Genomic DNA, 24,884 nt, shown 5'->3' on the forward strand with positions numbered 1-24,884 from the left:
AAATTTCTACTTCCGAAAAACGAAATAAATTTGTTTTTTGATTTAATTAATATTCAAAATTTATAGTAGAATATTTGTGAAAGAGAATGGGGAAAATGCAACAGATGTGTAACTTTAAATCGCATTGTGTAACCTAAATCCCTGTTTTAATTGCATAATTGACTCCCAGAAATCTTCCCTTGAAATAATTTTATTCTTTAAAATGAAAGATACAAGAAAGATAATGAAAGATATAAAAAATGAATAAGTAATAAGAATAAATACACGATGCATTCTCTAAAGTTATCCTTTTGTTTTGATCATTGAACACACTTTGCAGAATGCTGCTTATTTATAAAAGTATCTATGAAAGTTTTTAATAAATTCAAATTTCGGGTTTGTTTAAAGTTTGTTATTATTTTACTACATTGTCGTACACATTAACATATGCGAATCTGAACGAAATGATAAAAAAATTTAGGATTTTAGTTTATTTATGTGTAATTCACCAAATTATCTAACTGCTGAGAACTGCCAAGAAAATAAGAACTTTTGATAAAAAAAATTAAATAAACTTTAACTAGTTAATAATATGCGAACGATAGAATGTTGCAAAAAATTTTCAGACTTTATGTATTGCGAATGTTTCAGAATTTTAAGTATAAAAATTATTAGAATTAAAAAACACAAATAACATAATTTAGATTAATAATACGAACTTTATACATTTACATATATGCTTTTTTGGAATATACATATTCATAATAAAAACAGTTTTTTTTTAATTATTTAAAGTGCGATGCTAGGTATCTTTACTGGAATTGGGGGTAACGATTTTTAAATATTGCAACAAATGGTGTCCTAAATTTTCAGATATGTAAAATGACCAGTCCAATTTAGTACTTAATTTGTCAGCTATCAACAGATCTTCTAAGGACCCTATTGACATATTTGAAATTTCTGGAGTTCGAGATGATCTTAGAAAATCCATGATACGTCGTCGTGCAAATTGTTTATTCATAAATTCCTATTGAATAAAAAAAAAACACAAAAATTATATACTATTAGAAACAATCAATTTACTACAATAATTTTTTCAAACTCACGTCAACCAACTCATCCTTTGGTTTAAGATTAACATTAATTAATGATGAATCATCTTCATCAAATGAAGCAATTACTCTATCTATTGGCAACACATAAGTGAGTTCGTTTTTATCTAATTCTAAGATAGCTAACACCGTCGAAGTCATACAAATGGTTACGTGTTTTAATTTTTTTTCCACAACAAGAGTCGCTTCGTGGAAAAACAAAATTTGGTCAAATTTTAATACTCTAGGTAAAAGCTTCCAAATCTTTGAGTTAGCTGGGCTTTCATCAAGCTTGTTTTTAACAGGGCATCGTTGCTTTGGTTGTGTATTAAAACCAACTGTATGTAAAACTCCATGACCCGTCAATGCTACAAGTTCTGCAGCGCCACTTAATGGTTTAGTAAAAGCTCCTACAATCCCTTTTCCAACACCAGTAACAATCTGCACAGGACTTTGAGCTTCCAAGGGATGGCGAGCCAAACCCCCGACGGCTCCCAAAATATTTATTCCCAAACTAGTCAAACCTTGTGACAAACCTTCTGCGAATCCTTGCGGCCTAGTTCGCCTAATTATTTCTGTTCTTTGAAAATGTTCTTCATCAAATGTTAGCCTGTCAATATTCCTAGCAACGGAAGATGCAAGTTTTGTAACCGAATTTAGGGTACCAGCCGTAATATTTCGCAACAGCGAAACTGACCCCTGTGTGACACCCATTAGAAAACCCCAGGGCCCGCGGAAAAAACCTTCCAATGGCAGCGTTACGAAATCTCTAATTCCAGTAGTAACACAGCGGGCCAATCCGCTCGGGCTTCCGAGAATTTCTAAAGACCCGACCACCCATCCAGCTCCAAAAAGAGCTCCTTTAACAAAATTGAAAACAAAATTGTTAAAATATTATGTTCTACCAAATTATAATGCAATATTACATGAATTTAAAAAAAGAAACGCAAAGCTCACCTGAAAGATAATGCATTCCTACAATATACCCCAAACGAATTGGTAAAGTCGTAATATTTCTCCTCTCAAAAGCAGCTAACTCCAATGGACTGTGATCCAAGGCAATATAAAATCGTATGCAAGTATGCACTGAAAATAATACACTCAAAGGCTCTATGCGAAAACAGTCTAATCTGATAGGATCAGCTAAGTATGAAGCTCTATTTTTAATATCATCTGGAATAAGGATGTTTCCTTTTGATAAAATTTGCTTTGTAAGCCTATTTTTTTCGTGAAAAGTTAAATTTTCCATGGCGCATTCTGTTAAGAATTCATGCAAATCATTTATGTAAGTATCTTCGATATAAGCTCTGATTGGTTTAATTTCGCAGAATATTGAAGTTAATTCAAAAATTTCTATTTCTCTTCTAAATTGTAACTTGAGTATTATTGAACTTCTTTCTTTGTTAATATTTATTTCGGAATTTAAATCGTATATTGATGGTAGCAAAATAGATCGCATATAAACGTCTTGAGAAGATAGTACCACAGGGAAATCGTATTTACAAGAAGAAAACTGCTGGTTATCTATTTGTAAGTTAGATATCACCAATTGTAGTAATTTACTTGTGCTATCGTACTTGGCAATTAAATCATCTAAATATATCGCAAGAATTTCACATTTATTAAAATTTTGTTTGTTATCAATCCTTGAAACACTTAACGTAATCTCTTTTATAAAGAAATTTATTTCTATGACAGGATTTTCATCATTTTTTGCTTCGTGATTGCATTTACTGTATCTTAATTCTTTTGATTTTACGTTGTAAGGCGTTCTTGAAATATGTTCTGTTATTTCAAGCGATGATGTTGTTTTATTTTGGTTATAAAGCTTTGATGGGCTAAGTAAACGAGAACGCAGATCTTTCACTGAAAATTCCAGTTGCTAAAATACCAAAATATTTATATTATTTAACAAACATATAACCAACTTTCTTTACCTCTGCAATATATGAAATATATATTTTTGTAATTTTATGTTTATCACAAACAACAATTTTCACGTCCCCAAACATAGGGATGTTGAAGAATTTTTCACAGCTCATATTTGTACGAAGCGGTTTAGACCATCGAATAGGTTTCATTTCACCTGAACATTCTTCTACAAAATTTCAAACTTAATTAAAAAACAATATTTTTCGTTTTTATTGCGAAACATAAAAGATATACTTAAAACCTCTTAATAATAATCAGTTTCTAAATTTAAATTTAAGTTACTTTTATTAAAATCAAAACATTTTTTTAATATCAGATGAACAAAAACACGATTATAACTTATAAGTGCTTTTTTAATTAAAATTTTCTTACCGTTAAAAAAAGCTAAAACGATATTATATAAAATATTTCCATTGTCAGGAAAATTTAAATAACCTTCTGGAGGAGTATAATATAAAGAACTTGTACTTCTTAAAAGTTGGTGCCAACCAAAATTATAATTTTCACCTTCAGGCTTTGAAGTTGTATCATTCGAATTTTCATTCGAATCCGTTTGTGCTAACAAAAAATTTAAATCTGTCCAATTGTGAATTTCTAAAGCCGGTAGAGTGTCATTAAAAATGCTCATATAATACTGACCGTTCTTTTCTATACAATTTACTGACAAAGCAATCTATTAAGTGAATTTAAAAACATATTTAAAAAAATTTGGTAAAAATTTGATCATTAAAATTATTTTAACTTACCGATTTATAATCATTTTGAAGACTAACACATTTCCTATTAAAAGGCTTTGCTAAATTTATTGGTATTGTTATATCTTCTTTTTCCTTGGAAAACATTGTAATGCAATAAATATAACAATCCTCTTTCTTAATTTTTTTTTTTATGCTAAGATTATAAAAAGCATCAATTGCTAACCCACACAAATTTTCGCTTCCATTACTTTTGTTCATTAATATGCCATATTTTGTCGTGAGTTGTTTAACTTCTTGTCGGCTAATCTTATGATCATATTGCAAGCAAAAAGGAATAATATAAAAACTTGAGTCAGAACAATTCGACAACACAAAAGCTGGTTTTATTATTAATACTTTGCGCCCATCCTCCAAAATTGATTGTAAAATAGCTTTATGTATTATTTTACCCAAAAATAAAATTTCAACCGCATCATTGTCTTTTAACCAAATATTTTCTGTAGATTTTTTTTCCGAATGTGAGATCGTATCAAAGTGTATCGGTGGTGAACTAAGCCACCCAGTACTACAATGAATTTCAATTATAAACCCTTTGCTATTATGGAAAAATGTACACAACTCATTTGAATGTACTTCGATTGTACAATCCATTGTAATACCTTTAATTTTAATGGAGGAACTTAATGAATTAATAAAAATACCCCATGGGGATACTTCAAGTAGTAAACTGCAAGACAGTTCTGTACGCGAATCAATTTTAAATATTGGAATTGCAGGCTGTTCGCTATAATTTAATTTTCTATAAATTTTACATTCTTCTTCAGCTTTACAAGGCCAAATTTCGTCTTCTATTTTTTCTAATTCCATTAAACATTTGTCAATTGTCCATTTCTTCTCATCGTAGTAAAAAAATTGATTCCAATCAATATTTTTTAAAGATAAAGTAAATTTTTTATTGGTTTCTCCACAGTTAATTGGGAAACTGGAAAAATAAAGGATTTTCAATATGAAAAATCAGTTGTGTAAATTAAAAAATACTTTTCTTTAAATGTTATGATATGTTCTGTTTCATGAGTGGCTGGCAATTTGAGATCTAAGATACTCGCTCGTCCAGATATTTCCATTTCTGTTTTAGTAGAAGCTTCAGTAGCATATATTTTTTTTGAAAAAAAAGACCTAATTTGAAATACCGGCCAAATCATTACTAAAATTCTTAAAGGCGTGTGTGATGTAGTTTTATATTCAATAATATCTTCACTAACTATGCGAAACCAATAGCTTACAAAATCAAGCGGTCCACTAATAGGAACTTTGACTAACCAAGGTAAATTTTTATTTGCTTTTAGGGGTATATCCCCTGACCATAGTTTCGTTTTATTTGAATCAAATTTTATGCGAATAGATTTTGAGGTTTCTTTTGAAACCGAATGACAAAAGCTTGTTGAGCCATTTTCGTTTAGAAAGTATTCAGGAGATTTATTAATATATAATCCATCAAGATTTTGGTTTCGAAACTGAATTAAAAACTTTTCTTCAACCATCATAACAAATTCAACTTGACCTTTGATACTCATGATGACTTGTGTGGACGATAATTTTTTCGTTTCAATTATATATATATTTTCCCCTATTTTTGTATATTTCGTAGAATTTTCCATCTTGACATGAAAAGGCTCACTAAATTCAGATAATTTCTTTGAATTATAAAAAGTTAGCTTTGGATTATGAATGCTACTAATAAAGGAATATAAAACATATTCTTTTGCATTTATACATATTTTTTCATTTGTACTACTTTGTCCAAAAACGATTGGATGTTGAACCATATTTGCCACAACAAACCGTGTAATAATCGGGTTATACGATTGATTGACAAGTGTGATCCTTTCATTCCATTGACGAAACGACACCACCAAAGTATGAAGAACACCTTTAAATTAAATAACTTTTATATGAAAATGTAAGTACATAAAATTGTACACAAAATTCTATTATTTGTTTAAAATATACATAATAAAAAAAATAATTTGGCACAAATACCTGGATCCATGTTTATTTTTATAGCATTTGAAATAAAATTAAATAAAATAGAATTCTTTCCCACAGCGAAATAATTTTTCAAATTAGTATCTTCTATTAGAAATTGCATATTAGAAAATGCATAATCTAACACCTTGATACTTAAATCGACTTCCGAATCTAAAGTATAAATTTTGTCTGATAGAAAACTCGCTAAAAATGTTGAATTTCTTAAATTAAGTGACAAAAAAGTTTCAACAGAAGACAATTCACTCGAGAGTTTAAGGTTCTTGATTATACTAGCAGATTCACTGATTTTTGTTTGTTGATTTTGTAAGTTTAATTCAAAAAACGAAACATCTACCAAAATTTCAAATTTTGGAACATACTCTTGGTTAAAAGAAGTATCAATTTTCATACAGCCGACTAAAACTTTAGGATGCAAAGTAAAGGAATTTTCTTCCTTGACGTCAAAGTCATCTAGTTTTATCTTCAAAAAAGATGTATAAAAATAATTACATAATATACAATACAAAAAAAATTGGAAATTACTAATTTGACTTCTTCATCTTCTTCACTAGTATCAAAATACTCCCGATTTATGGAGACCAAAGGTTGCAATATAACAACTCTCCAAATATTGGCTGTTATAATCCTTTTCGGTAAATCAATTACAGTACTCTTTGTTTCAGATAATGAAAATTCTCGAAATAATAGAAATTTTTGATATAGTTCACTAAAATATTCAATTTGGCACTTGATTTCAATTGGATTAGCGACCTAAAAAAATTTTTTTTCGATTTAAACTTTTCTTTAACAGCAGTTTTAGGTACTTACTGGCATAGGGATTGGAAATATATGTAATTTACAAACTCTTCTTGGTTGAGGATATCTCCAACAAATTATACCATGATTTTTTGTAATAATGTGAATTTGATAAGGTAATGGTAATGAAGCGTCTTCATGAGTTTCCACAAATTGAAACGCCCCAGCCCTGGAAAACAGAAATTCTTTTAGTTAAAAAATCTTACATAATATTATAAATTATCTTCTATATATTATGTCTTACATGTACATAAATCATATATATTTCAAAATACCTTAAATCATCTTGATAGAATTCTTCCCTATTTTTGTTTTCATTCTTTAATAAACTTGGTAATAAAATTTTTTCTAAATTGTATTGCCTTTTTATATCACTTTGATTACCTACTATTTCTTTCCCTTTTTCAAAAAGTTTTAATAATTTTGTTGCTTGAACCACACTTTCTGCAAATGAATTTATAGCATTTAAAATGTTTTGTAGGTTTTCAATGCCTAAATCAATTTGAACAACGTTTATCTTAAGATTTCCAGATATCAACGGTAATTTAGACCATCTCTCTTCTGCTAAATTAAAATCACATGTTATAGAAAGAGGATGTAGACATATTTTATTTTCAGTTTTTATGTAAAAAGTATCTAAATTTATTTTTAACCATAGCTTTTCAGGACGATGAATAAATAACAGTTCGCTTTTAAAATTATCCAAAATAATTTCAATTTCATACTTATCGTGTTCTTCGGTTTTTAAAACTAATCGATCCAATTTGAAGAAGAATGTATCTGCGTTTGCTAAATATTTTTTAATAATCTTTAGTTTAGCGCCGTGTACTATTTCTTTATCTAATGTTCGTTTTGATGGAGAATATGTTTTAACCGACTCTTGCAGAATCACCCACATATTTGCAAGTTTTTCAATTGTTCTGTGTTGTAAATTAATTTTAATTGGTTTGGAAAACAAACATGTAATATTTCTTTTCTGCAATTTATTGTTTTGTATTTTTATTAAAAATAAGGAAGGCGGAATACCGGAAATATTTAACTTTCCTGGTGAAGTTTCAAATATGTTCACCGGGAAACTTTTCTCACTTTTTTGAACTGGCGAGAATCTGCTTAAATCAATAGTCAAATTATACAACGAAGCTTGCCAGAGTTTTTCAAATATTTTTTGTGATATCAGCATACTAGGTTGGTCAATCGTACAAGTAAAAAGAGGCTCCAAATACGTCTTGGTTTTTGATGTAAAATTATCACCTGCTTCATGATAAAATTCTATAGTAAAAATTCCAGCCAAGAATGAAATTTCATATGGAACATGTTTATGTTGATCATTGATCAATAATTTATTCGGCCACTTTAAATTACTACTTCTTTTACCCTTTTCATACGTAGAGATACCAGAATCTGTGTCACGCTCATCAACGATCTGACCAGTGAAGTTTTTTCTACCCAATTTCGTTTCGCAAGAACGTGAAAAAGGGCTCTGTTCGATCTTCTTATATGACAGTTTTTGTTTTGCCTGGGAATTAAAAATATTTTCTATTCTCATATTTGCCTTTTCATTTATGTAATGTAATTTTTCATCATACAAGGACCTGCATTTAAAAAAATTAATTTATATTTATTTTATTTATGTACTTTATTATTTACTCAATCAATTGATTTGCCATGCAACTCATATTGGAAAAAAGCCTCATTTGATCGGTTGTTATTTTAGCATTGAGATCAGTTATGCAGTTAAATTCTATAGATTGTCCAGACACGACTACTTTTTGATATACAATAATTGGTGCAAAAGTAACAGATATCGCAAAACTATCAAAAATTTCTTGTAATTCAAATGTGTTTTTAGAAAAATTTTGATGATTCCAATCAAAGGCGGGATTTGCGTTTCGTAAGTTATTTTCTTGATCCTTAAATATATTACATATTGCAAATATTCTGATTCTGTTTTTTATGTACTGACCTTGGTGAAACTCAAAAACTCAAGCCAGTTTCCAGTTGCTGCTGAAATATTGTGGAACATAAGCTCATACTGTCTGTCTTCGATAATAGAACCTCTAACATTAAGTAAACCCATTTGGGCGGCTTTATTGTACATATCTGACCTTATAGGTTTGCGTGTTAAAGGATTTTTAACATTAGGTGATAATTTAACTTCATTTACCTGTATCAATAAAAGAAATATATTCATTGGACTCAACTAAGAATGCAACTTTAATTTTAGAAATCTTACATTAAGTATAAATACACTGCAATTAGCTGCGCTATTTGTAACTGGCGCATAAATTGTAAATCCTCCCAAATCAAAGTAAATCAACGGTAGCTGAGACCCTATAAACTTTTTTTGAACGAAGTTTTCCGAATTTTTTTTGTTATGCATTTCATTATAGCTGGTAAAAAACGATATAATAGGTATAAATTCAAGTAATTTTTCTAAATTCACTGTAGTTTCAAATGCTTGAATTGAAACAATTATTTCATACAACTGGTTATTTAAATCAGCTTTTTTATGAGCACCAATTTTTCTGAAAACACTTTTTGTATCTGCGATTGTAACAGTTATATCAACAAATGGAAGCTCTGAATTTTCTGCTTTCATATTAAGTTTTAAATCATCATCCGTCTGAACTTCGTCTAGATCATTTATTTTCAAATGTCGCATAGAAAATGTTCCCAATTTACTTTTTATTTTTGTATAATCAACCTGCTTATCCAAGCTAATTATAAAATCTTCCATGTCTAATGTAATTTGAGAACGATAAGTTGAAACATGACCAATATTTAAAGCAATTTTAGTCACAGTCCATTGCATCCATGTAGACAGTATCAATTGATCAGAACAATCTATAAAATTAGTTAAAATAGTTCTTTAATTTCCTTTATACTCGTAGAAATCGTTAAACTCGCCTGGTAAAAATCTTGTAGACGAATCTGAGCAGGTATCCATTTCAAGAAATTCTTTCACTGTAGTATCATCATCAAAATCTGTAACAATTCGAAAACTTTCATTGGAACTAACCGAATCACTACTTAATATCCTTAATGAAAATAATATTCTTGTAAAAAGATCTATTTTAGACCGCAAAAAGTCTACCTAAAAAAAAAATTTTTGGTAATTAGATAATACAATTACATTTTTGAAATTAATTAAAATACTTGACCAATCTTCAGTTCAACTAGAATGGGTGATGTATCTACATGAAAGTTAAAACTTATTATATCTTTCTCAATTTTTAGATTCTCAAAAGATTTAATCAAATCAATATCACAAATTTCACTTTTTTCCATTCGTTTGGGCGAACTAGGAGCAACATTTAGATGAATCATATTTTCATTACTAACTTCTTTTTCGGTTTGGCCTTTTCTATTGACACAATCAGTACGATATTCTATTTTTGACCAATCACAATTTGTAGACTGCACATCGTCTTCTTTTGAATCATGTTCAACCAAATCGACTCTTTTTTTTGCGTTGTCTTCATAATTGCAATGGGCTTTCCTATCGCAACGCTCTTGAATTTGATCAACTGCTTTTGTAAATAAATTGTTGCTAACCGAAACTCTCTCTTTCTTGTGGGTCATGGCTACGGTTATATTAGTTTGAACTGGACTTAGTATTGGATAAATTATTCCTTCCTTTGTCTTTAGACTTACTGAAAACGAAGTAATATTACAGGTCCAAGGGAAGGATATCCGTGAATTAAACGAGTTTTTCATAGGAAAGTTTTTACTTAAATCAAAACTTTCTGAAATGCAGGACTTGCATGAAATTCTCGGAGTCCTAAAATTCAATAAAATGCAACTATGTATGTATATTTATTAATTGAAAATAACAATATACCAAATAGCTCCAATTTCATATTCATTATTACTAGCATCGTAATTTATATCACCAACAAAATAAATTGCTCCTTGATTTATATTTATATTCAACGTTGCAAATTTTAGTAAATAAAATCTGTAAAAATGCATTCATTAATTTATAGCGATAATATTAATTTCAATTAGGATATTTACACCCCACGGCAGGAAAGATACGAGCTTTCTTGTTTTATTTTAATGTTCACATTTTCAATTATTTCATCCTTTTCCGAACTTAAGTGAATAGTTTCTTCGGGGTGTGACACTTTTCTTGAACTTGATGCAATTGATTTTTTGATCGATTTACGATCTATGTTTTTTTCATTATCCAACTTTGACTCTCGATTTGGAGACAAATCTCGGTCATTGTTCATACCCTCCTCGTTATACTGCAAAAACTCTAATACAGCTCCATTTAAAAAAATGCTATAGTTTTGAAGATTTAGAAATAAAAAAGTAGAGTATTCAAAATTTTCACAATTTTTAGGAAATTGGGCAGACCACTCGATCCAACTAATACCACTGCTCGATTTATGATGCGTATCATTTTCAGTAGTTTCTAATAAAATTAATTTGCTTAAATCGCTTTTTAATATGTTTGATTTGACAGACCTTAAACGTCCCCTCGTAGATATACATTCATTAAATAAATTAAAACTTACTTCAAAAACTTTTCCAATTGTTTCTAATTCAAATAAATTCTTATGTATATCTGTTTTAATTGAGGTCTCCATTATCTGTGTTACTATATTACTATCAAAGGAAATTATTGTTTTAACTAATTTTAACGCCAAAATCAGCCTAGGTTTTGTAAATTTCAAAATGAAATCTTGTACAGAAAAATTCATCTTTAATTGTGCTATATTTTGCTGTTGCCACAAATTAGGATATAGAAGATTGCAGACTTTAACCTTGGTCGCAGGGATTAATAATATTGGATAATGTAAAGAGTTATCCCGTAGTTCAATACAAATATCTTTAATATTTACGAAAAAATTGTCATAACATGCATTCAACAATTCAATAGGTTGTTTTGGCAACTGGCAAGTTGTGTGCACCAGCAGTTCAGGATCTTGAGGTGTTATCAGTTTCCCACTAAAAAATTGGATACTCAAAGAGAGAAATGGAAGCTTTCCTAAAAAAATAAAAGCAAACATTTAAAGAAAAAACTGTGTCATAATGCAACAACGAACCTGTAAACTTCTTTGTAATCTTTTGTAATGTTTTGATTCGATTTTGATTTTTTATATACAACTCCTCTTTTGGAAAAATCTTCACTAAAAAATTTCGAATACTAAAGTTGAATATTTTAACTGGCACTTCGATCATTAAGGAATCATAATCTTCCAATATAGGAGGAGGTAACTTGGTATCTTTTTCATTAGTTTCAGGTATATAAGGTGGGTAATTGTACATGGAGATTAAATCAATTACAGTATCAATAATTTTACTAGACGTCGTGTTATAGCAAAGTGTTATTGAAGATATCAGCAACCTGTATATAATTTCATCAACATTATTTATTGAAATTTGTTCATCATATTGTTTTTTGTATTTGGTAATATTTAAACTGAAGCATGCTGCACGATTGTTTAAATATTCCTCGGTATTTTTATCTAAGTATTCTGTTATGTTCGTTATTGGATCTTTAACTTGGCTATTGTCATCAAATAATGATTCAAAAAGAAAGTTGCCTCTTAAATTACAATTGGATTTAAGCAAACATTTATCAAATGCTTCATCGCTAAAATGTCCCAAAGCTTCTATACTTATTTTCGAAATACCAATCTTAGAGCTAAACCATTCCCTCTGATCGTCAATTACAGTTTCCAAAAATATTTCATTACAGAGAAAACTTACAATCGGGTTATATCGAATTTTTTTGGTTGTGCCGACAATAGATTCGTTAACAAATTCTGATGATTTTAAAGTGAATTTAAATCTTTCTACGTATAATCCGATATCCAAAATATTTCCCATATCATGTTCCATTTTGGATTCTTCTTCTGGCTCAGAAAAAATATTAGGAAGCATATTCCATATAGTTGTTGTCCAAGAAGCATCTGCCATTAAAGGATGGAGTTCATCATTATGATCATTATTTTCTTCCATATCTTGATTCACTTTCAGAGCTCCAGTTTTAAGAGCAACAATCAAATTTAACAATCTTAATGCCATTGGAAATTGTAGGGAAGATACATTCATTTCAATTAAATTTGTAAGGGCAGCTACTCTGGTACTTTTAATACCATTAAAAGACTTCAAAATCAAACGAATTATTAAAGAACATCTAAAAAACAGTTCAAATTATTGATTCAAATCACTGATTATAAACTAATTATATCTTACTTGTACAAAATAGGTTCCTGGCACACTTCGATATGTCCCATTGAATTCCTTTTATCTAAGCATATAGTTAGGTCTGATATTTTGATAAGCTTTCTTATTAATCTATTAATAGGATGAAGATCTACAAAAGATGGATTCCAATTTTCATCCACTGAATGAAATGATAAAAGTTGCACATTCATTGAAACTACGATATCTTCTTCCACATATTTCAAAATGATATTATGGCAATTAATAGTAATATTATTAATAATTTTGCTAACTAAACCAGAGGCATTATATCCAGGCTGGGATTCTTCCAACCGTGAAGGTCTTTTTTTTCGTTCTAATTTTTGAGGAGATGACTGACTTGTAGGTGAACTTGTTGCATCTCTACCATGTGAGTCTTTTAATTTTAAAACAAACTCAATTGTGTTGATCGTAATATTTATTGGTTCAGAATTTATTTTCGTCCAAGGAACATGAATTATTAACTCATGAATGTGACCAGATAAAAACTCAAAAGGCAAATTTAATTCGTGTTCTAAAACATCTAAACGCAAATCTAAATTTTGAAAGGCCACTTCTCCCTCCCATAATGAAACCTATAATTAAGATTCGTTACAAAAAATACACTAGCGAAATATAAACAAGATTTACCTGTGCATCTTGAGGTCTAACGTTTTTAACATATTTTGCCACATAATTTAAAATTATAGGAGTTATATACGATTCCAGTCGAAACATTGCATTAATTTTTTAATGTTATGTTAACTTACATACTTTAATAAAAATACGTAAAGTTTTTGTAGTATTCTTAGTGAGAATTGTAAGAGTTCAAAACTTAAAATTTCAAAATTTAAAATTATCATTTAATAAAAATAAATAAAAATTGAAATCGTAAAATTGTTTACCTATCACATTCATTGACATTTTGTTTAAATTACATGAAGTGACCATATCTAGTAAATCGTTGTACAGTGATGACAATTCGTGTTTACAATACACAAATGTTCCAATAATTTGTGTCTGATTGATATTTTTTCCCAGAATTTCACGTTTCAAACGGGAAATTTGAAAATAGATTTAAACTAGTTTTTTGCTCAATAAACAAGACATAGGTACCAGTTCTTTTTAATTTAAAACTAAGGTACCAGTTAGATACACCTTTACGTCTTTTGACGGCAATGTTTTTAATAGAAGTTTTAAAAATTTTCAAACTTTGCAAAATTTGAGAAAACATTATAAAGTTTTTGTATGCAAAGCGTCTGGTGTAATACTCTTTCAAAAAAAATGAGAGAAAATTATGACGTTTTAATTTTCTCACTATTGAAAATTATTTAAAGTAAAATTTAGTGTTTTAAAAACATCATCTTAAAGATGTCAAAACATATATTTTTCTTAGTTATTCCAGAGTGTTTCATTTTTCAAAAAAAATTTTTCATCAACAATAATTGTTTTTACGACACTTTTTAATTAAAATTAAAAATAATATAAACAAAATGGATTCTCAAATGGTTTTATTCTAAGTTTAACACTTTTATAATCCAAAATCTAAATTTTCTGTCTTGCGTATGACCAACAAGTAATTAATTGAGTTTGAAAAATATTTTGAAATTTGACATTTATCACCTATTTATGTATTAAGTTTTTGAAATTTTCTTCAATTTTTCCGTCTGGTTTATTTTTTTTTTTGAAATGAGAATTTTTTTTCTTTTTGGGAGAATTTGCGACATTGTTTTCTTTTTTTAAAGTCTTTTCAATTTTTATACCAGACAGATCTAAATTTGTAATGTTATATTTTGTTATTTTTAAAAATCTGATAGAAAATCTGCAATCAAAATTAAACGAATTATCAAAGAACATCTAAAAACATTTCATTTTTTTTTGAAAATTTTGAAGTCAAACTTCAATTATATATCTGATTTTCATTAAATCAAGATTTAATGGTAGATTAACAGCCTAACCGTGTATCTCGCTTTGTTACTCATTTTTTATTCACTTTTAAATCAGAATTATAAGTATTTTCTAAGATTAAATTACTTAAAAACAAAGTGAAAAACTTTTGTATACAATTTAAAAAAAAACGAGATACGCAATCGGAATAATTCTTCTCACTCGAAAATTACCTTATACAAGTATATAATAATTACTTACTTTCTTTTTACTTTTCGAGTAAAATGGCGAGTTAGACGATAAAGCTGATGTCTAGGTTAGATTATACTGTTATAATCACAAAATTGTCTATATAGAATATAATTTTTAGTGCTATATTAATGACAATTTTTACGTTTACTTTTTTGAGGGGCACAAGTGAGTATTAAGTGTTTTAGTTTAAGGGATAGCTAAAAAACTAAGACAATTATGTTAAAATTTCGCCGAATTTGGTAAAAGCCCTATAGCTCCGAAACGGTTCCGGTTTGACACTATCTTCCGAACAAAAATTTTACTAATTTTCGACCATCTACCTGATAGCATATGGGTAGCGAATGTAACGTGATAACATACATACATGCATTTATATATATAAATGTTCACATTTATTTGTTAAGAGATCATTTTTCCCACAAAAAAAAAACGTCTAGACAACAGAAACTTAATTTAATAAAATAAATTTTTCTTCAAGTAATGAAAAAACTTTAAGCGTCAAAACTTCTATTACTCTCTCCAGACATATATGTACATATGTATGGACATGCAGTTTGATAAGAATCAATTTCTTTTAATTTTTACCCTTAATTTTTAATTTCCTCTCATTTAGCATTCCAAAATTTATTTTTTTTTCAATGTTATAGTATAATTTCTCGATTCATTTTGAGCAATTTGAATAATATGTATTAGCTTGATTTATTAAATATTCCAACTTATTACTTACAAATTAGTCAAAATTTGAAAAATAAAGTACATATTTTATTTTAAATACGTACATAATGTATTTTATTTTCCTACATTCTCCTATCAAAGTTACTTCAAGCATTGTTTTTAATAGTAATTTATTTTAATTAGAGTATTACATATGTACATACATATGCACATATCCGAAAATATTTCCAATTAGTCAAAGCAGGTAAGACTACCACTTCATCTTATTTCTTGTAAATAACGTTATAGACCTTTGTTAGATATGCATGTTCTTACTACATACATACATATGTATGTAGTCTTAACTGATTTCTAATAACTTTCTTTTGTAATTTTTGGAATATAACCAACTCGCAACAGTAAATGTATACTACAATTTTATTAATACAAAGATGGTATATTTGTACAATTGCAACCGCATGTCACAATTGTCTTATTCTACAATTCTTATTCTTATTGCAATTGCAATCGCAATTTTCTTCAGTTTTTTTATTTTAAATTTCGCGATCCTCGAAAGATAATTTTCTTTTCGAGGGTCTAGATATTTCAAAAAGTTTAAGCTCTACGTAATTACATAGAATGTTCTTTTGTATTCATCATACTTAACCGTAACACAATTTTGAATGAGAAGCTTTCCATTAAAACAATATTTAAACAAAACAAATGAATTTTTTACATTTAAACTGTAAGTATCTACTTATGTACATAAAAATGCATTATATCAATAGCAAACACGACAAAAATTAAAATTAAGCAATTTCATAAACACCTTGTGATCTACATTATTAAACACTAAATATTTTAATATGTGCACAGCTTTTTGTGCTTTATTTGGCCCATTGAAATAGCATTTTACCTTTAAAAAAAACACAAATTGTTTATCAAGTAAATAAGCCTTCAATAATTATTATGTAAAAAGGCAATAACGCATTACATTAATTCACACCCCCGTAACAAAATTACATTAACTCCAAAATTGCGATTTCTCAAATTTCAACCCATCAAAAACTTCAAATATTTGTTTATCAGCTGAATTAGTTGAAAATGTATCATTTTAGCATTTTAAATTCCCGAGCTATCAGAAAAATGAAACAAAAGAAACTTGTTTTTTATTTCATGCGAATTTCAAAGGGATTAATTACCTTTAATCTTACCATTAAGATTCAAACATTTCAAGTTATTATTTTTCTTGTTAATGAATTTATTTTAGATGGAAACATTTCAAGTTATTTTTCTTTTTAATTTAAAGTTTCATGAACTTTTTGTTCAAAAATTTAAAAAATTATTCAAAACATCAACTACTACTAATCAGGGTTTAGAATACAGATCAGTGGCTCGAGCTAAACAAACTTAAGATAAATTCATTAATTCATAGGTTTCACGATGAACAGATATGTATATGTTGTATGAAATTAATATTCTCATTATTTTGTGCAATTTTTCTCTCTAACAAGTTCAATTTAATTACATTTTATTATTAGTTTATATAATTACTATACTACTACAATTACATACTACTCTAGTCAACTAAAGTCTAATAATTTAACGAATAACAAACAGAAACGAATAAATCCACCTTTATGTACACTTGTAACCGGGGTGCGATAGATAAATAGTATTCTGTTATCAATGTTCCCAAAACGAATTGGGTTGCACGGTGTTTCTCCTTGTTCATATGAAAGTTATGAAAATGTACTATTTATTATAAAATTTTTTATGGAAAAGGCAAATTCTTACCCAAAAAAAATTGAGTACTAAATAAAACCAAAAAATAGTCAATTTGTATTAACAATTTTAATATGCTAAAAAAACCAAACCTTTGGAATATGCAATTTTATTGTACGAGTATATATTACATGCATAATTATGTGTGAAAGTATGATGATGTTAATGTAAAATACACATTATTTAAACTTTAGTTTTTAATATGCAACTTATAAAGAAAGCTGAATAGAGGATTCATAGAAAAACATTTGAAATATGAATAACAAACGTAAATTAAACCAAAAAAAGTTAAATTTCAAAAAGGACGTGCCCAGCAAAAAAAAAAGAAAACAGTTCGGGCCAAAGGAAATTTTGTGCATTCATGCTGTTAAAAACTAACTACATGTATGTGTTCTCGATTATCTTGTGACATTTTATATAAGACATTAATTATACATTCAAAATCAAAAAAACCTACCTTCAAAATTGCAGTAATTCTAAATCACTAGACAAATTACGAATAATATTATTGCAGAATTGTGGTATGTATTCCATACTATCATATTATGCGGTAAAAATAATATATATGAAAGAACAATAATACTAATAAGTTATATAATGCAGTACAATTAAGGTAGTTAACAATATCTTTTACTTGGAAGTTAATAAAAACCAATAATTATTTACATATGAATTTATTTTTTAGACATTAAAATAGACATCTGGTTTACGCGTATATACATTGACTCTTTCATCTAGTTTTTACTTTTCTAAAATAGATAGAGATTCACATTTATATTTTTCATATACAGATATTACATTGTGTAAATAGTATAAATATATTTACTATAATTTTTAACTATATTATACTCTTTCTTTATTTTTCTATTTATATATATATTTTTTTTGTTGAATATTTATTTTCATTTAAGTAACTTTGTTTAATCACATTCAATTGATTTTATAGTTTGTTTTGATGCAATTGCTTTTAAAACATTTGCTTCTTTTCCAAATTTTTTAATCGTTTTCTACTTGATGTTACGTCCTTAATATTGATAACAGATTTTACACTTTTACATCGTCCAAATGACTTGCTTCATAATCCGGAATGTTATTAAGGCCTGTATCTGGGTTGTTCCAATAGTAACCTGGTGGTCCCGGACTGAAGCAATACCTTACAAATATAATTAAATTATATTATTATCACTTTGTTAATAAACAAAAATATATTGTTTCTACTTCATATCAAGGGGTTCTGTATCAACTACGTAATACATAAGGTAGAAGTTGCACATTTCGTCCTCATTAGTTTTTCCAATCCTTGTAAAGCGATGCCTATTACTAACCATAGTGCAACGCGCCGCAATTTGATCTCCATAAACTAAAAAACAAAATAACTGTTATTTTTGCGAATTAATCGGTTTGATTGAAATTAATCACTTAAATTTACATATGAATATGTACGTATTTATATAAAAACATTACTTTTTGAAAAATTTCTACATGTTACTCTAATTCTACTCTATAAATTTAATATTGGTTACTACTGTTTTGCCATATACTGTTACTTTATTCAATATAAACTATACTTTATATTTAGGCTTTTTTTCAATCACACATGTATATGTACATTTTCACCCCTTCATAATTAACTTTCCAAGTTTTATTTTTACAAAATGAGAAAAATAAAAAATTACAATTGTTAAAAACCAATTCTAGGAAATATTTTGAAATTAGGTACAAAGGTATTAACAAAAATGTCTGAAAAAGTGAATATAAAAATTAAAAGAATTGTTCATAATTCATCATTTAAAGAAATGATTTTTTTAATAAATTTTAAATTTTTTCAAAGATTTACTTGAGAAATTTTTAGTTTGTATGATTAAGTTCCCATTATGCCTATTTGGGCGAGGGAATGAATTACTTTATATTGTTTATTATATTTTATAGTTATTATTGTTAATAAATTTAAAAAAAAAAAGTGACAAATTAAATTTAAAATGATACACATATATGTATGCACAATGTTAATTTTTAGCGCGATAAAGAAGAGGTAAGCTTTAGCTTTACAGTGAAATTAGTTTTTTAATAAACAGTTGGCTAAGAATGCATCGTATTTAATTATTATTTTCCTTACGATATGCTATTTCGTGTCCCTACTAAATTCCATTTTTGCCATATTTCAAAAAAATAATTATATTTTTAAATTTTAAATAAAATAAAATCGATATTGAAAAAGAATAATATTAATAGCTAATTTTCTTACGAATAGGTTCCGTATTTTCCACAGGGTAAAACATTTGGGGTGTAAGTGGATCTGTAAGAATACAAATAATTTAACGCAACATGCTCAACCAAAAATTTACTTTGTCTTCTTACCACGCTTTCCCAAAAGAGTCCATTCATCTTTTCCCGTGTTATCTTGTCTAACACGATATCCAGACACAACTTTACCTAAATTGTGTGTATGTGTGCGATAGGCTATAGGATATATTGTCTTTTTCTCAGTAATTTCACAGGCAGTTTCCATATGTTCTGTACTTGTTGGTGGTATAACACCACTCGTTCCTAATAATAATACCCCGGCTAATTTATTCAATGATTTTGTAGTATAGTCTATAACTACTCCAGAATCGTCCCTTTTATTTTCCGTTAAAAATTTTTCAACGTGAGCATAATGAACTTGTAAGACCATATATTTGATAGGTGAATCTTTACCAATCTTAAAACCGACACCATCTGGTAGGTATAGTTTTGGAGCATCTCTTGCCCAGGCATACAAAATTTGAGAATGAGATCTTGTTGAACAAGGGCTCGCTGTCTCTTCTTCTGAATTGGAAGATGCCATTTCACCACAATTCCAAACAGGATTTTCAGAACCGGGTTCCTGGCAGCCGTATATTAACATGTGATGTGCTGTATCCATGGTTGCATTGGGTTCATATGCAGTTATGTAATAACTCTTTGTAGGATCTATTTTTACTGGAGTGCAAAGATACGTTTCTGGTTTGGTTGGTTGAACATTTGGCTTTTTTTTCAATATTTAATAATATGTTTAATAAATTAAATAAAATTTTTTTACTTAAAAAGAAATTTTAAATGTTTATTTATTATTTACTTAGCAATAATCGACAATAGTAGCATAATAATTTAGTATAAATTTTTTAATTTAGTGAAATTTTCAATGATTTTTGAATGCCCAGCAAAGGAGCAAATAGAGCGTAAATTCAAAAAACCCCCCAATATGGATTAAATCTATTTTTTTTAAAGTATTAAACATGAAAACCAATAAATGTAAATTTAACTAACTCTTCATATTTTCAAACGAATTTTCATAAAAAATAAATTAAATATTTTCTGGTCTGCAAGGATTGTAAGCATTCGGGAACGGACTTTTAGTAAAGTAAAAATTTTTTCTAAATCAAAATATTTTAAGAATGATATAAATACGTTTATGTAAATATAATTATTAGAACATTTTTTAGCACTTTTCCAAAAATTTTTTGAAAAAAAGTGCTTTTTGGTTTCACTCTGTCCGTCCGTGGACACTTTTTTTGTTTACAAAACTTCTACACCCTTGAAGATAAAAAGCTGAAATTTTATATGTACATAGATCTTTACTAGAAACTTATTTCCGTAGAACAAAACCTTTACCCATCTCTCCCCCTCTAGGAGATATACCCCCACAAAACCCTAAAACTGGTCGTTTTTAACTATTTGTTGCAATGAAACCATAAGCATTTTGCAAATTTTGCAAACGCGGAAAGGCAGTGGCTTTTTTCCCCTAGCGTGGTATACTATAGTTAAACTTTAGAAAAACAAAATGGCCGTTCAAATTTACCGTTATCTAAAGGACTTTTTTTCTAAATATTTGATGTCGTTTTCCTACTAGACCCCAGCCTGTAGAAGCCTGATATTTAAGGTCTTTTAGACACCAATAAATGCTTCATTTCGTTAGAAGAAAATTTTTTTCCATCTCCACCCCCTCTCAAGTTATCGCCTCTTGAAATTTGTAAAATTTGATTTTTTGACACCTTACATTTCCAAAATCTCAAGCTTTTTCAATTTTCTATAAACGTAAAAAGCTAACGATAAATTCCATGATATTAAAAAATATAATAATTTTCCTGAACTCACAAAATTAAACCTTAAAACCATTATGTTAACCCCACTTTATATTAATTTTTGCTTTATTTCAAAGACTGCATAAATCGTTCATCCTAAATATATGCAATCCTAGAAATAGTTTCTTTTTTGAATGAAAATAATTTTAAAAGTATGGTGGATACACATAGACTGTATTTAAAAAGCAGTATTTTCACTTGCTGAAGGGAAAAATGCTACAATACAAACCAATGGTTTGGCCCAACTTTTTTTTTAATAAAAAATTCTTTCAATTCTGAATTTAAACTTTCTCACTACATTAGAATCTTAATATATGTATGTATGTACCAGCTAATTACTTTCAAAGCGGTAACCAAATTTTTTCGGTTTTTTTCGATAGCAGTATTTTTTTTTTGGTCAAAAAATTCATTCAAAAAATGAGTTTAATTAAGCATAACGATTTTGCTTTTTTTCGTTTTTTGATTATTTTGCCATAAAAAAGGGAAATTTCCTCAAATATCTAAAATAAGCTAAATTACGAATGAATTTTATTAATGAACTAAATACGTATATATGAACTTATTTAATCAAGTTTGATCCGGGGAAAAAACTTTTAGCTTTAGATTTATTTCTTACTTCATCCAATCTACATTTTTATGAAATTGTTCTTTTTGTACGAATATATAAATGCATGAATAAGAAACTCTTACAAATATGTATTTTACTTGGTTAGTATACAAATGCTACATATGTATATTTCTACTTATGTTTTGAATTCCCTACGTAGCAACATTACTTTAAAATTATACTTAATTCAAATCGAATTGAAAAAATTCAGCAGTTCTTTAGAAATTCTAGAATAATGGTACAAAAATAGTTGTTATTTGTTAATGTTTGATAAGGAAACGGTAAAACATATAATGACGGATCAATAAACTGTTTTTATTTTAGCTGATTTGATAGTTGAAATATAACAAAAAGACTAAAAAATAATCCCATTTTAGAAATTGATACAAATTTTTGGCTAAGTTATTTATGACGTAAAACATCTACATATATTTTGTATTTATGTATTTATTTAGAGCCAATCCCACATTTGATCCAATCTCATATAAATTAAGAATGAATAAATTCATAATTTAACAATAGTTAACATATGTAGATATGTATGTATAAATATGAACATACATCAATTTGAATTTTCTCTAAATTAAATTTTTAAGCAGTTTTTACTATGCGTGCGGAAAATTTAAAATATCAAATATGTGCATATTTCTATCCTATATGAGATCTTATTTCGTGAGAGATAAGTAAATGTCCATCATTATTTTCGAATGAGAATTTTTTTAATGCCGCGTTGAAATTTACACAAATAAAAAGTATATTCATAATTTAGTATTCATTCATTCATTTTTTGAAGCACGGTGACAAAATAAACTAACATATTCATATTCAAAGCCAAGAATATATCGACGAGATTAGGACATAATCATAATTTTATGGAAAGCAAAATTTTATCACATCAAAAAAAAACTATTAACATATTTAAAATGGATCTATACACGTTTAAATAGATTTAATGGATTTTATTATTTAAATATAATGTTAATAGTATTATTTAATATAGTTATTTTCTTTACAAAATCATAAAGTAGATGCCTTTTATTTTAGAAAAAATTTGAAAAATATAAAATAAAATTAGGTTTAACATAATATGTATGTAATATAAGTACGGTCTTTTATAATATAAATTTGAGAGGAACATATTTTATTGATTTATTCTAATTCTAAATGAAAACGTGGCATATTTTTTAATAGAATCAAGTCAATTGACCCAGTTTTTAAAACTTGCATCAATTTTAAGATGAAAAAATTTTTATGCTAACATTTTCTGCTTTATACTTTAATTATAAATTAAATAAACCTATACCTATTTACATATCTCAACATCTAACTTTTCCCGCGTATATTAATATAGTTAAATTGCTACATCAAGATTTTTCAATTTTTGTTAAAGTAGAAGCACACAGTTGATTCTTTTTTCTTAAATATTCTGTGTAAATTTTTTTCTTGATAATTTTAGTTTGATAGTTGATTGTTTAGGCTGATTATTCTAGAAAAAAATTTAAACGAAAAATTATTTGATGAAATTTATTTGTATATGTATATAAATCAGGCTTTTGACCTTTATTTAAACCCATTTTGTAACACTAACTATTACAAAACTCAAAATGTAAATATGTGCCGGAGCAATACTACATAAAGAAAACTACTTTTGTTCGTAAAAGGATTTGCAAGACATAAACTATACACATAGAGCAAGATTAACATTGTTATTTTGAAACGACAATTTTTCACTTTTAAAATAATATTGACCAAATTCTCAACAAGGTACTTTGACTCTTAGCTTGTTTTTTTCATTGAGAACATTAACATGTACATTCTACATCTGGTTATGAGTTGGCAATGAAAATCACTTTAACAAACCAAAACAAACACCTATCCCAGTTTTCAAAATTTAGTTTTTTTGTTTATACTTATGCATATAAATCTATTTTTAAAAACATATTTGTACATACCATTAGAAATGGAAATTTTCCGATAGAATAATTATTTTCATCCTGAATTGAATTTGTATTTGTTGATAATTGAAATCCAGTAGCAAATGTTATACAGAAAAAGTATACTAAATTTGTAAATTCCATTTTTTTGAATTTATATTAAAAAATTGTTTTATTGTGATATGCTTGAGGTTCAATTTTTTCACAGTGTTGGTTTAACACTGAGTTCATATTAAAGCTTAGATCTTATTTTAAATTGTTTGAATTCATCTACATAAAATTTTCAAAAAAAAAACACAGGTATTTGATTAAAATTTCAGAACTATTTCTAATGATTGACGTAAATCGATTTTTACAAGGCGAATTACGTACATATACATTTTAAATAAATGACAACTTAATGTTCTAGTACAAAAAAAATGTTAATTGAAATCTGTATTTTTTCAATGTGTCAAAATTTTGAAAATTTAAAAATACCTTCACTAGATGAAAGTGAAATTATTGTGACTAAGGTTTAATTTAAATCAATGTGTATCACGTTCTATTTACAACTAAATTTATACTTAGCGTAGCCCGAAAACTCTTATAAGCGTGTTTCATTTTTTATTTTCGCTATAATTTATAAATGGCATTGGGATAAATTTATATTAAAACCAAAATGTCGCAGTAATAGTACATGGAATGGTTTTTTTGTCTCAAAATTTTACACTTTAGAAACCGGTAGATCCCTTCACGAGGCAAAGAATTAAAAATAACTCGAACCTTGGCATAAATCAACGCGTATCGTGTACTCAATGCAGCACACACCTACCATTTTTTAGCTATCATAATTTAAAAGTGACACTAAAAAAATTTATGTCACTTTAATAATGTAATGGCTAAACGATTTGCCTTTCTTTGATTCTTCTTTCTTGATTTGA

General features: G+C 27.6%; 2 protein-coding genes across 2 annotated transcripts; both read right to left on the minus strand.

Moving 5' to 3' along the window:
• Positions 1 to 678: 678 nt before the first annotated feature.
• Positions 679 to 13,517, minus strand: LOC129612745 (intermembrane lipid transfer protein VPS13B). The gene is given in 21 exon segments (XM_055526508.1): positions 679 to 1,006; positions 1,086 to 1,930; positions 2,028 to 2,952; positions 3,008 to 3,168; positions 3,375 to 3,675; positions 3,749 to 4,682; positions 4,739 to 5,630; positions 5,741 to 6,209; positions 6,272 to 6,499; positions 6,557 to 6,713; positions 6,820 to 8,136; positions 8,192 to 8,454; positions 8,508 to 8,708; positions 8,778 to 9,638; positions 9,701 to 10,325; positions 10,386 to 10,502; positions 10,562 to 11,070; positions 11,116 to 11,540; positions 11,599 to 12,695; positions 12,755 to 13,338; positions 13,394 to 13,517. Coding segments are annotated over 21 exon segments (11,223 nt in total). The 5' UTR covers positions 13,481 to 13,517; the 3' UTR covers positions 679 to 781.
• Positions 13,518 to 17,993: 4,476 nt separating this feature from the next.
• Positions 17,994 to 24,309, minus strand: LOC129609637 (peptidylglycine alpha-hydroxylating monooxygenase). The gene is made up of 5 exons (XM_055521695.1): positions 23,983 to 24,309; positions 19,679 to 20,327; positions 19,566 to 19,616; positions 18,539 to 18,680; positions 17,994 to 18,473 (listed from the first exon to the last, which is right to left on the minus strand). The coding sequence occupies exons 1-5, from the start codon at positions 24,106 to 24,108 to the stop codon at positions 18,365 to 18,367; spliced, it is 1,077 nt and encodes a 358-aa protein (XP_055377670.1). The 5' UTR covers positions 24,109 to 24,309; the 3' UTR covers positions 17,994 to 18,364.
• Positions 24,310 to 24,884: the final 575 nt, after the last annotated feature.

This window comes from Condylostylus longicornis, unplaced genomic scaffold (genome assembly GCF_029603195.1).
Source record: "Condylostylus longicornis isolate FDR11 unplaced genomic scaffold, ASM2960319v2 ptg000004l, whole genome shotgun sequence".
NCBI lineage: Eukaryota > Metazoa > Arthropoda > Insecta > Diptera > Dolichopodidae > Condylostylus > Condylostylus longicornis.